The 12,013-nt window shown below is 53.9% G+C and overlaps 1 protein-coding gene across 1 annotated transcript in view; it reads right to left on the bottom strand.

Moving 5' to 3' along the window:
• Window positions 1-56: 56 nt before the first annotated feature.
• The window catches only part of LOC104462131 (retinoic acid receptor RXR-alpha), a 27,952-nt gene continuing 15,995 nt past the window's right edge, over window positions 57-12,013 (bottom strand). The window contains exons 4-8 of the mRNA XM_010073969.1: window positions 10,811-10,940; window positions 6,671-6,803; window positions 5,457-5,548; window positions 3,885-3,990; window positions 57-299 (exon numbers count right to left, since the gene is read on the bottom strand). Coding sequence (XP_010072271.1) covers window positions 152-299; window positions 3,885-3,990; window positions 5,457-5,548; window positions 6,671-6,803; window positions 10,811-10,940 — 609 coding nt within the window. The 3' untranslated portion in view covers window positions 57-151. The remainder of the gene's footprint in view (window positions 300-3,884; window positions 3,991-5,456; window positions 5,549-6,670; window positions 6,804-10,810; window positions 10,941-12,013) is intronic.

Genomic DNA, 12,013 nt, shown 5'->3' with positions numbered 1-12,013 from the left:
GAGGACGGCGAGGGGGTCGCCCCGGATCAGACGGTGCCTCCAGCGCTGGGGACAGGAGGGAGGGATGGGCTGGGGCGGCGGCGGAGGAAAGCAGAGGAAGGGGTCCCGCCAGACCCCCGGCCGGGCTCGGGACTGACCCGGCAGCAGTTCTCTAAGTCATTTGATGGGGCGCTTCCAGCATTTCCATCAAGAAGGTGTCGATCGGTGTGTCGCCTATTAGCTTGAAGAAGAAGAGGTGCTCCAGGCATTTCAGGCCGATGGACCGGAGGGCTGGGAGACGGAGCAAGAGCTTTGCAAACCTGGGGGGCAGGAGACATGACATGGTCAGAACATCCCACTGCAGCCCTGCTTCTGCCCCGACCCCCAAAGCTTCTGAGTTTGCTCCTGCTCAGAAGGGCTTGGAGTCAGACACAAAAGCCATGGGGCTACGGCCAGAGCTGTGCAGAGAAATCATTAATGATGCTCCTGGCCTTGAAGATCAGGCAGCCACAGTGGCTATGCACAACAAACCTCTGCTGATAGCTGAGCTGGAAGAGGAAAAGAAGAAATGAAAGGCCAGCCCTGGACTGGGGTGCACCATTGGCTTCATGCATTTGTGTCACGCACGTGCATCACCATTCCAGGAGCGCCCCGAGATGCTCGTGGGCTCCCCACACCCCAGCCCCAGGGAGGAGGCACCATGGGCCAGCCTGCTCACAGGCAGCCGTGCAAGCAGCTTCAGCAGCTCTATCTTTGCTCGGGGAAAACAGCAAGCGGCCGAGGAGGGGATGGAGGAGATGCTCAGTGGGGTTCGGCAGCACTTCACTCGGCAATGGCCCTTTCCTGCAGGCACCGGGAACCGTCTCATGGGCTGCTGCTTGCTGCCGAGCCCGGGGGGGCTGCTGGCGTGGCAGAAACCCAGCCGAGAGCCAGGCTGGAGGCACCCAGGGGTGAAGCCAATGGAAGGAGAAAGGACTTCGATGCAAAAGCCCCAGCGTGGGGCTCGGCAGCCGAACAAAAGCCCCTTCTCCCCAGCCTGCCTGGAGATGCTCGTCAGGTCGCACCCGCAAGAGCTGACAGGCAAGAGGGGTTAGCAGCCCGAGCAGGGGAGAGCCAGGGGGGCTGGACAGAGCCGACAGCGTGGCAGGAACCAGCTGGGGTGAAGGAGATGAGCCCAGGGGCCAGCTGGCCATGCTGGGGAACAGCTGCTGGGTGTCGGGCTCCAAGGGTGGCAGTAGGCTGTGGAGCTGGGAGAAAGCCACCCTCCTCCAAGGGTGCTTCGAAGCATCCCCCAGTGCCATCCGGGGGTGCCCCCACCCTGCTGCCCAGGCAGCAACCCCAGGCACTGCGGGATGTCAACTCCCCTTCAGGGAAAGGCCCTTTAATGGCTGGGAATGCTTTTGTTTGTTTTTACTGCTGCACAACCAGGGTTTGAACATAAGCAAAGGCAGGAACCAGCCCAGAGAGAAGGGGACTCTCGCTAAACACACACACACAGAGACATGCACAAGCGTACAGATATTATACATGCATGCACACTTCTCTCTCCCTGTTTTGTTTTTTTTTTTCTCTGAGCTGGCAAGAACGGTGGGAGCAGAGCCAGGAAAAACAAATCAGTCCTACCATCCCATTCAGGAAGTTTCACTTTAAACCAAACCAGATGATGGTTCCAGCCCTCGGATACGTTTAACTGTGAGATAACCAGCCCGCAGCAGAATGTGCCAGAGCTGTGTCCGCGAGGGGAGAAAACAGCCCCAATTTCCCCGGCGGGCTGCTCGGTGTCACGTACACACCGTGCCCTCCCCGCAGAGGAGCAGGGGCTGGCGGGGAGAGACCATGGCTGGGTTTGTCCCAGGAACGCCTCCCTCCACCTCGCTGCTGCAGGGAAGTTCCCTTTCGGTGTTGACATGATGCTCACAATGGCCAGGGACCAGGCTGGAGTCACACACCAAGGGACATGGAAAGCGTGGGGAAGCCAAGTGCCCGCCACCGGCTCCACCAGCCGTTTGCTCAACCACAGGAAGAACTTGTTTCCAGCCCCAGGTGGTGATCACATCGTGCCATGAGACCAGGAGGATGGAGAGAGCTCCCCTTCGTTTAGCTATTGAGCAGCTCTGGGCTCCCAGAGTTAACCCTCCCGAGCCACCTGGGCTTACTCCCCCATTGCCCTGTCCACCGATGAGACGGAGTAAGGTCAGCAATGCCTAGTCCCGGCTCTCAGGACAGCCCTAAGTGTGCAGAAACCTTTCAGGTCACCAAAGAAGGGTGTGAGGATCACACAAGGATGACCCCAGCCCAAGGTCATTCAAAGCCCGGGAGAGATCAAACTCCAGAGCCCCTGATGAAAACACCTAAAACGCTCCCTTACACATTGCTGATCATCGAGGCAGAGCCCTGGGGAACTGATCTGGACTGGTGGCTCAGCAGCTCTGCTCAGTCGTGCACAGCAGCTTTGTGGTGCCTGGGTTGATGACGAGTGGGGCTGTCCCCACGCCAGCCCCTGCCCAGCCCCAGCCCAGCCCGCAGCAGCCAGCACCAGCGTGGGAGGGCAGCACGGCTCAGCTGCGGATGCTGGAGGTCTGGGCGAAGCAAAGAGGTCATCCCACCGGGGGAATAATCCCGGAGAAGTTCTGGCTGTGATTCCCAGGGCAGCTCTCCTTGTGCCAGGTACAGCCGGCTGCTCGCTGTGAGCCCCAAGGGGAGCGGAGCTCTTCTGAAACACCAGCACAGCCAAAGTCCAGGGGCTGGGGCTGGATTTGCTTAGGAACTGCAATTTTAATAACGCTTTTTGGAAGAGGAGTCAGCCTGAGAGTTGGCCTGAGGTTCACACAAACCCCCCGGGAGAGGAGAGGTAATCGCCCCTGCTCTGTGCACCGTGCTCAGCCCTCGCCTCCCCTCCTCGCCCAAAGCCAAACACACCCAGCGGTACCCCCATCCCGACTCTCCCTGCCACAAGCCAACCAAGCACATCCAAGAAGCCCCTTAACAACACATCTTTTTTCATCTGCCAGCACACTGGTACCCAAAGTGGGGGGGGAAATAAGTCCACTATTACTCCTGAGGGCGCGATCTGCCCAATGCATTAATTGCTCTAAAAGCAATTTATTTATTTAACCATCCAGACACGACAGACCAGGAATGCAGGTGAGATGCAAATCCCAGTTGCTTGGGCTGTTTTTCCCAATCTTCACGCCTCAGCAGCAATACGCACCAGCAGCCGTTTCCAGTGCTTTTTGCTCAGTTTCTCAAATGACTGTCAGTAACTTAACTGGCAGTTGCCAGCTTCAGGCTGTAACTGGGAAAATGCGCCCACTCAGCTCCAGAGCGGTCCAGGAAAGCATTCCTAATCCCCCCTCCCATTCCCAGCTGGACTGGGGGAGGAAAGGAGGGAAGAAAAGAGCATCAATTGAGGCTTTCACTTCCCAGCAATGATGCTCATCAGCCACCGAAAATTAACTCCGTGTGCATCTTATTTTCACTGTGGTTTGCTCTCCGTGGTTGCCAGAAGGGAAATGATACCCCTTCCCGCGTGTGCTCATCCCACCGCTGCGGCCGCGGAGCAGGGGCTGCTCAGGGCTCGGCACCGCCAGCACTGCCCGACCTCGTCCTGGTTGTGTTGCATTTACTAGCATGGGAATAAAGACCTCTCTGCACTTCACGGGAGGATTTTCTAAGGATGTTCACAGCTGAAGCAGGTAGAAATGAGTGGTCTTCTCCCCCAGAAGATGTGGGAACAGGAAGCGCTAAATGGACCCAGCACCTTGCAGCCACCCCAAGGATGGCACTCGGACCCTGCCCAGGGCTGCAGCACCCATTGCACCGGCTGCAGCACCCACTGGACCCATTTCACAGGGCTTTGCAGGGGCACGGGGCTGGAGGAGGACAGGGCTCAGCCCAGAACTCACCTCCCGGGCTGGTCGGGGTATTTGTGTTTGCAGTATGCCTCTAGCGACGCGTACACCTTCTCCCGCAACGCCTCCACTTCAGCCGGGTTGGAGAGACCTTTCGAGTCTGAAACGCAACAAAAAAAACCATCAGCCAAAAACCTCCAGGCTTTCCAGGCAGGAAAGGACCCCCACCCCGTGCATCCCACAGCCCCCTCCATCCTTCCTGGCACCACCAGACCAGGGTGCAGTGTGGATGCAGGGTCTGAACCCCAGGTTTTGGGGCAGTACCCAACACCTCCCAGGGAGTGTTCAAGCCCTGGAAGGTTTGTCCTGTTTTCCTCCAGCTCATATCCCAACCCCAACCATTTTGGCTCATTCCAGTGGTCACAGATCCTCATTTAAAGGCTTTAAGTCCCCCTCAAGTGGGGTTTCTCCCTCCAGCATGAAGCACTGGGGCAGGGCTAAACGACAAGCCCCCACTCTGGCAGGTCCCCCACGCCACGGCGAGGCTCTGTTTTTAGTAGGGTGAAAGGAACAGTTGAGCAATCAATAACCCCAAGCACATGCACTGCGGGAACCTCTCCAAATTCCCCTTCTTTTACCATGTAGGGCTAATCCCAAATTACAGACAATAAATTACTGGTGATTACAAGGTAGGGGGGGGGCATGGAAATAAGGCAAGCAGAAAAACAAACCCAAGAAACAGCAATAAACCCTGCTGAAATGCCCTGGCCAGGGTTCGGTGGGAAAGGCCAGAGAAAGAGCCGGGCTCGGGCACCTGGGAGGGCAGGGAGGGGAAGGGGTGGACACAGATGTGGAGGTCCATCCTCAGCTGCCATCTGCTTTGGCTCTGGACTCACCTGCTCTAAAATATAGGGAACCCCCTCAACAGAGCTATACAGGCACCTACAGCCTGGCAGTCTATCTCCTGCCACAGCAGGGCTTTGCTCTTCGAAACGCTGGAGGCAACCCTCCAGCAATGAACCTTCTTCCCCCGAGCTGGGGAAAAGAGAGCAGCCTGAAGCCTGGAGTCTGTAAAACTAAGCAAGCTGCGGACAAAAAATCAAGTTCTTGTGCATTTTACAAGCACGTTTCATGCCTTTCACCCTCTCCAGGTCTGCAGAGGGCTTTTCCAGGAACACAGTTAATAAAAGCCCTCGGATGTTGAGATCTGGAAGCAGAGGACAATGACGTCCATGCTCTAACTTTGCTCTAATCCATACATTTCTCTTAAAGGAGATCTAGATTCATTTTTGCTCCTATTCAGGGACAACTCCCTCAAGCACCAGAGCTTTCTTTTTACAGAATTGCTTTAAAACTGAGAATACAAAGACCATGCAATATTGATCAAACCAAAGCCCCTCAATCTCAGCAGAGGACTCAGCCCATCCGTAGGAGGCAGCTCCAAAAGCAGCGTTCACCATCTCCTCGGATGATCACAGCTAAGTCCTTGCCTCGCTTCCTCCTTGCCCTGTCCTCGGGCGTTGGGTGCCCTCAGTTATTTGCAATGGAGCTTTATAGGTAAGCCAGGGAACCAAAAGGACACAGCATCAGCCAAGAGAGGACCGGAGAGAAGGTAACAGCACGTACCGGGGTTGAAGAGGACAATGGCTCGCAGGCAGCCTAGCTCTGTCTTGTCCATCTGCATGTCTCGCATTTTTGACACGAGTTCTGTCAGTACTCTGCAAAGGACACAGAAATCACAGGCGTCAGTATTAAAAAGAAACCGAAAAACACCCAGGTGTCAGGCGCAGAGCGAGGTCCTCCGGTGACGGGTAATGAAGTCATGGGATAGCGCTCGCTTACACCAGCGGAGGATGTGCCCTCAGCTTCCTCCCGTATCAAAAATAGCTCATTAGGAACATCAATAGTTCCTCTGAGATGCAACAGGGTCCATAAAAACTGGCTTTGTGCATTCACTGAGAGGCTTTGACACTTGAGACAGCTGCCTAAAAATAAAAAATAATAACACACACAAAAAACCCCAACAGGTATCTAAAAGCAATTTCCTCTGCCGGTAATTTTTATTACTCCCTTTGCTCTTACTGCAGGTGCCGGTCCTGAAATATTTTCCACTGATTGCCCAGTTTTTCCTGTTAGATCCTGCAGTGAAGTCATGATCTTGCACTTACGACCTCAGAGGAAACAAATGATGTCACCCAGGTCCAAAGAACAATCGCCTTGCAGAGCAGCAGAAGCGAAAGCGATTTGGTTTCAACTACGCGGTATCAAGACGGGTCTTGGACAGAGAAATAAGCCATAATTTCAGTGGTGTCTGGAGCCACACTGCGGGTCAAACACCCTGGCAGTCTGGCTTTGAAACACTTTCCCAAAGCACGAGATTAAAGAGCCCTCGGGATACGCATGTGGAACCTGCTGGGTATTTTTGGTGCTTTTTCATTGTGAAAATAAAATCACGTCTTGGTCCAATTAAAGATGAAAAGACACAAAGGAGCAGCCTCCTCGTAACATTAGAAAGCATCTGGACTCCATGAAAGAGGCTTTGATTTGCGCTGGGCAGCCTTCTCCCTGACTATTTCGGGCTGTTGGTTTCTGCAGGTTTCAGAGGAGGGATTTCATATCAGGGATTTCAGGACCAGGACATTTCCACACATGCCGTGGGATGGCCACGCCGCAGCCTGGGCTCCTCCGGCCACCAGCCCATGTGCCAACACATCTCCATCCCACCCCTCGGGCAGGCTGCCAGCGTGGGGAATGGAGGCAGGCTGGCATGGAGACAGAGATGGGGATGTCTAGGCAAGGTGCCCTGAGATGTGTCCCCCCATGCCCGTCCCCCTGCCCACCTGTCGAAGATGGCCCCGACGCCGGCGCTGTGCGCGCTGTTCCGGTGCACGTGGAGCCCGGTGGCTAAGAGGATCCCGTCCTTCACGGCTATGGAGCGGTGGGAGAAGGAGGCGATTAGGAGCTCATTCCACCCTGGGAAGGAGAAAACAACCACGGGCACAGGTTAGAGCCACGGGGTCCTCAGCAGGGTTGGGAATCAGCAACATCACCTCCCTGGTGCCAAAAAGAGAGGAAACTGCTCAAGAACTGCCTTCGGTAGAGTAACGAGGGAGGATAGGGGAAGGGAGGGGGGAGCCAACCCGTTCTTGGATGTCAGGGAAGGAAAAAAACATTAAGGAACAAATGCACTAAAAATGTAACGCTAATAAGGGAAGCGGTTTCCTCTATAAACCTTGCAGGCAGCCGAGCAAACAGCTCTGCCCTGCTCCTCTCGCTGGGAACATGCAGTGGGTGTGGAGCCCTGCATCCCCCACTGACCTTACCCTCCCTGCCTCTGAGCAGTTACAGACCTATTAACACTTTATATCAGCTAATTGGGCTCATTTTCAGGCCATAGCGGGGCACAGAAGTTCATTCACCATCATTCAGCTATGTAAATCGGGATGATGAAAATTCTTGCTTGCAGGTTCGTTGCTTCTGCCACCAAGATACTGGAGGGGATTGCCCCTCCTCTCGCCTGTGCTCTACAGGGATGGCCCAGGTCCACGGCTGCTGCAGGAACAGCCTGCCATAGCTGCTTGGAAATCAGCTTTTGTCATATTAATTACTGGACATGCTAATTCAGGAGATAGGAAAACACATCCCGTGAGCCCGGACAGCACGGGAGCGGTTTGAGCCGGTTACAAACGGGGAGAGGAAGGGAGATGCAACCTCCCTGCCGAGCTTCCAGCTTCCCTTCCGAATTTAACACGTCGTCAAATTCTTAAATCTGCTACCAGCGGAGTTCAAGAACGCCTGGAACAAACCCGTAACAAGAAGAAACGCAGTAAAGTTTGAAGGGTGGAAATGCTGGTGACTTTGAAACATCTTCAGTAAGACAAGACAGGTCTTCTGCAGCACTCATCGTGTGGCTGATTTACCTACCGGTGTCCAGACACAGGGCTGCTTGCCAGGGTCCAAAAATGTCAGGATATTTGAATTTATTTTTTTTTTTCCCAGGCCAGAAGAGCAATGCAAAAAATATCCTTTACCTCCTCTCCTCCCACAGGAACATGTCTTTTCTCACTGACTGGAATAAAGACAAGGTCCACGTGTACCTACTGTTGTAGAGATGAGTTGTACCATTAAAAATGTTGACAAGGAATAAAGTTCACTCTTGCCTAAGTGGCCACAGGATGTTTCCACCCCAATCACGGGAACATTTATTTGGCTATTTGCTGGGCGAGGCCTGGCACTTGCAGAGGGATTGCAACACTCCCAATCCAAGGAGGATGGAGGAGAAGACACGGGACTGCACGAGGAGCCTGCAGGAACCATGCTCCAGGATTTTTTCACCACCCTTTGGATCCTGGGATGAGTCTGTCCGCCTCTCAGAGTCCTCAGGTGCTGGGCCCACACCTTCTCTTTGTTTATTTAACAAAAGTTCTCAGGTCTCCACCTAATTTTCTCCAATTAGCATAGGAAGCAATGGGCCTTAATAAGCATCAGAAGCAGAGAGGGGTGTCTCCCTAATAAGAGCAGGAAGGGTAGCATGAAACCTTCCAACCAATTGAGTTGGTGGTCGTGCAGACCCTGTACTGGATTAACTTTGGCTGAACTTTCTTTGTTGGCACCTTCGAGCTGGGGGCGAGGACTTTGTTAAGCAAAAGTTTGTCCTTGTTTAGTGAGGGGAGTAAAGCCTCCGGTGCGTTCTAGCCTGCTTCTTCTTATCAGCAAGGAACAGGATTCTTGCCTATTGCCGTTGTACAACCAAGATGTCTGAGCCATCCCAAGGCCTTCCTTCATCAGGGCCTGGGACAGGCAGCGAGTCCTTTACAGGCAGGTGTTTGTAGAGCTGGGGCGGTGCTGGTGCCGTTGGTGCAGGTCTGGATTCTGGAGTTGGGTTTTTGGCAGGGAGGTGGTTCTAGACCACGCTCTAGCTCGCCGGATGGTTCTAGATCAAGTTCTAGAGCACGTTCTAGCTCGCTTGAAAGGTCTAGATCAGGTTCTAGATAACATTCTAGCTCGCTTGAAAGTTCTAGATCGGTTTCCAGGCTGGCCTAGGGCTCCACTGGGTTCTGAGGGGGGAGGACCTAGTTCAGGCAGCTGTTTTGCCATCTCACAAGGATTTGGAATGCTTGCTGATGATGAGAGCAGTCTCACTGATGGTTTTTTTCCTTTCTCGCATGCTTTTTTTCTTCTTTGTGGCTCTTTTGAGTTGAAGGCTCGTAGGATCATCCCATCAAATGCAGCTATCCCAAGTTTCTGGCACGCTGACTCGCCCTGCCTCTGTGGACATTCTTTTTGCTGGAGGCAAAATTGGAAATTGGACAAGCTCCTACTTGCCCATCTCCTTTGCAGCAACTGGTTGCCCTGTTCCAGGGAGTCTTGCCACCCTGCCCAAAAGCCTTGTCGAATTGGCTTTGGCACCCACTCTTGCTCCCAGAAGAAGCACTTCAGACAGGGCAGGGGTGTCTGTGCACCTCAGAAAGGGCTCAACCCTTCTAGAGGATGCTCCAGTACTTGCACCTGCAGCTGCAAATGCCAGCCTAACCCCAAAGCTGGAGAAGAAACAGAGGAATTGCTCTGGCAAGACTCCAATCTCCAGCATCACTCGCCTGCTCATGAGACAGCAGGATGGCGCAACGACCATCACTGCTGCTGGCAGAGCCCTTCGCCAGCCTCGCCTCAATTCCCAGGCAGGTTGAAAGGCAGGAAGAGGAGACTGCCCGCTCTCCTTAGTGCTGCACTCCAGCTTGTGATCCCTACAGGTAGCTGGAGTGTTGGCAGCAATTACTGGGCCGACACTGCTGCTATTGGACTGCAACGTCCAGGGTTGAATCCCGCGCAACACTCATCATTTGGTGGCCCTCTTCTTTCACGTGGACTCGGCGCTGGCTTGCCGGTGCAGACAGACAACGCAGACTTTAGGAAGGAAATTTTAAAACTACCAGGGACTTTGGAGTCCCCAGCTTGCCGGGGTTTGGCTGCCGGGCTGGTTTGTCCCTGGTACCTCCCCAGCTCCGAGGCTGCACCTCTGCTCCGCACCAGACTGCACCAACATTCCCTTTGGAATTCCCTTGACTGCTTTGAGTAGCCAAGGTCGGCGTCTCCCCTTGCCAAGCGGAGAGCTGGGTGCCACTGCCAGCCGTCAAGGTCTCCTCATTTCCTCTCCCAGCCTCCCCCTTCACACGGAGTTTGTCATTTGTTGGAAGCGACTTCATCTGTCCCACTGACACCTTGCCTTCCTCTTTGTTTAAGGGAGCAAAACTCGACACTGTGTCAAGCCAAAGCCTTTTTAATCACTTATCTGATGACTGGAGCTATGCAAAGAGCTTCATGCCTAAAATGCACCCTCATCGAGCTCTGCTCTTGAATGCTTGCCCTCCCCAGGCTTTGTGCACAACCTGCCAGCAGCAGAGGTTTGAATTTACTCGACAGAAGAAGAACCTTCTCACAGCTAACCGCTTTTCACCTCCCAAAGTCTCCGTTACTGCCGACCCCCTGCTGCACAAGGAAATTTAAAATAAGCCCAGAGATTTTTATTTTCATCTTGGTGGGTGGGAGAGGGATGGTGATATCTTTTTCTCCCCTTTCTGGTTTTAATTATGATCAAACATTTCAGTTTGATGAAATTTCATGGAGTCCCAAGCCCACTTGGTCTTTCAAGTCGCAGCCCGGGAGGGAGGCAGCCCGTAGCTCCCTTAGCTTACATACCCCAGCGCACATCTCCGAGCGCCTCGCTCATCAGAGACGAAGCCGAGCCATTTTTCAGCTGATTGGCAGCTGGTGCAACATTTTGGATCACACTCAGCCACACGTCCCTTGGGGCTTTTAAAATCCTATTTAGCAATTGAATTATCAGGGGCTATTACTCAGAACCAGTTAACGGCTTGCAAGTTGCCGGGACCTAAATCTAAACCGTTATACCCATCACCAGCGAGATGGAGACACTCCTACGGCCCCATGCCACAGCCCGTGTGGGGACAGGTCCCACTCACCTGCTCTGAGCAAGATGACCTGGTCGTCCAGGGGCAGCTCGGAGAAGTGGGGGATCCTCTTGGCCCACTCCACCAGGGTGAAGAGCTGTTTGTCTGCTGCCTGGCATATGTTCGTCACCGGGTCATTGGGCTGCCAAAAAAAGGAGGTTGAAAGGTTGGAAGAAGGCAGAGCAAGGAAGAGTTGAGGTTGGAGGAGCAGCAGAAGGGGCTTGCTGCCCCCCTGCTGCAGGGAAGGATCCCAAAGTTGGGAGCACCCCAGGAGTGGCTTCTCCACCCCGTGTTTTTAAGTAGTTTTTAGCACACTCCAGAACAGTAACCAGCAGTGTTCAGACTCAATATCCATCACACTAACTGATGAACCAAACGAGCTCCAGCCCAGGGCAGGGCAGGCTCTTGCCCCCTCCAGCACGCGTGGTCCCAGCATCTCCCAGCTCGATAAACCAGCACCAGAGGGGGCATTACAGAAAAAAAGAGAAAAACCCTTTCCTTTGAAATACTATCCCGTAACAAAAACCATCTGCTCTCAAGGAGGACAGTCAGCCTAAACACACCAAATCCCTGTTTAAAGGAACTGCTAACAGCTCAAGTGGGCTTGTGATTAGGAACGGGAAGAGCCTGTCTAACCCCGGCGAAGGCAGACCTCGCTGTGCAAGTGTGTGTATATAGGGTTTACCTCTCTGGACAGGGATGTGTAAGCCCCTCCACATATCCCCCTGTAATCCCTGCTGATATCTAGCAGCTTTGAGTGTACGATTATTCTTCTTCCATGTCCTTAAAAGAGCAGTTTCCAAATCGGAGGAGGAATGTTTACTTCACCCCTGGATTGCAGGGGGAAGGGGTGTGAATTGAGAGCCAGAGCAGACACGAACACCAGCGTAACCTCTCCCTTCTGCAAGTCTCAGGACAAGACCATTCCTCATTACGAGCTGGCTGTGCTATGGCAAACCCCTCTCCCAGGATGGGCAGCTGAGGACCATGCTGCTGAGTCTCACTCCTGTGCCCCCAGCCCCCTGTCCGGTCCCCTCCGCTGTCCCCTGGCAGCAAACACAAACTCTGTGCCTCGGTGGCCAACGTCTCCCATTCTCCAGGCTTAAAATAACCAGCACCTGGCAAGCTGAGGGGCACCCGCCTTCGAAGTATTTTCACCTGTTGCGTGCAGAGATGGATGGGAACGGGCTCACGTTCAGCAGCGCGGCCGAGGAG

This window comes from Pterocles gutturalis, unplaced genomic scaffold (genome assembly GCF_000699245.1).
Source record: "Pterocles gutturalis isolate BGI_N339 unplaced genomic scaffold, ASM69924v1 scaffold852, whole genome shotgun sequence".
Taxonomy (NCBI): Eukaryota; Metazoa; Chordata; class Aves; order Pterocliformes; family Pteroclidae; genus Pterocles; species Pterocles gutturalis.
This window is presented reverse-complemented; position numbering and strand designations above follow the sequence as displayed.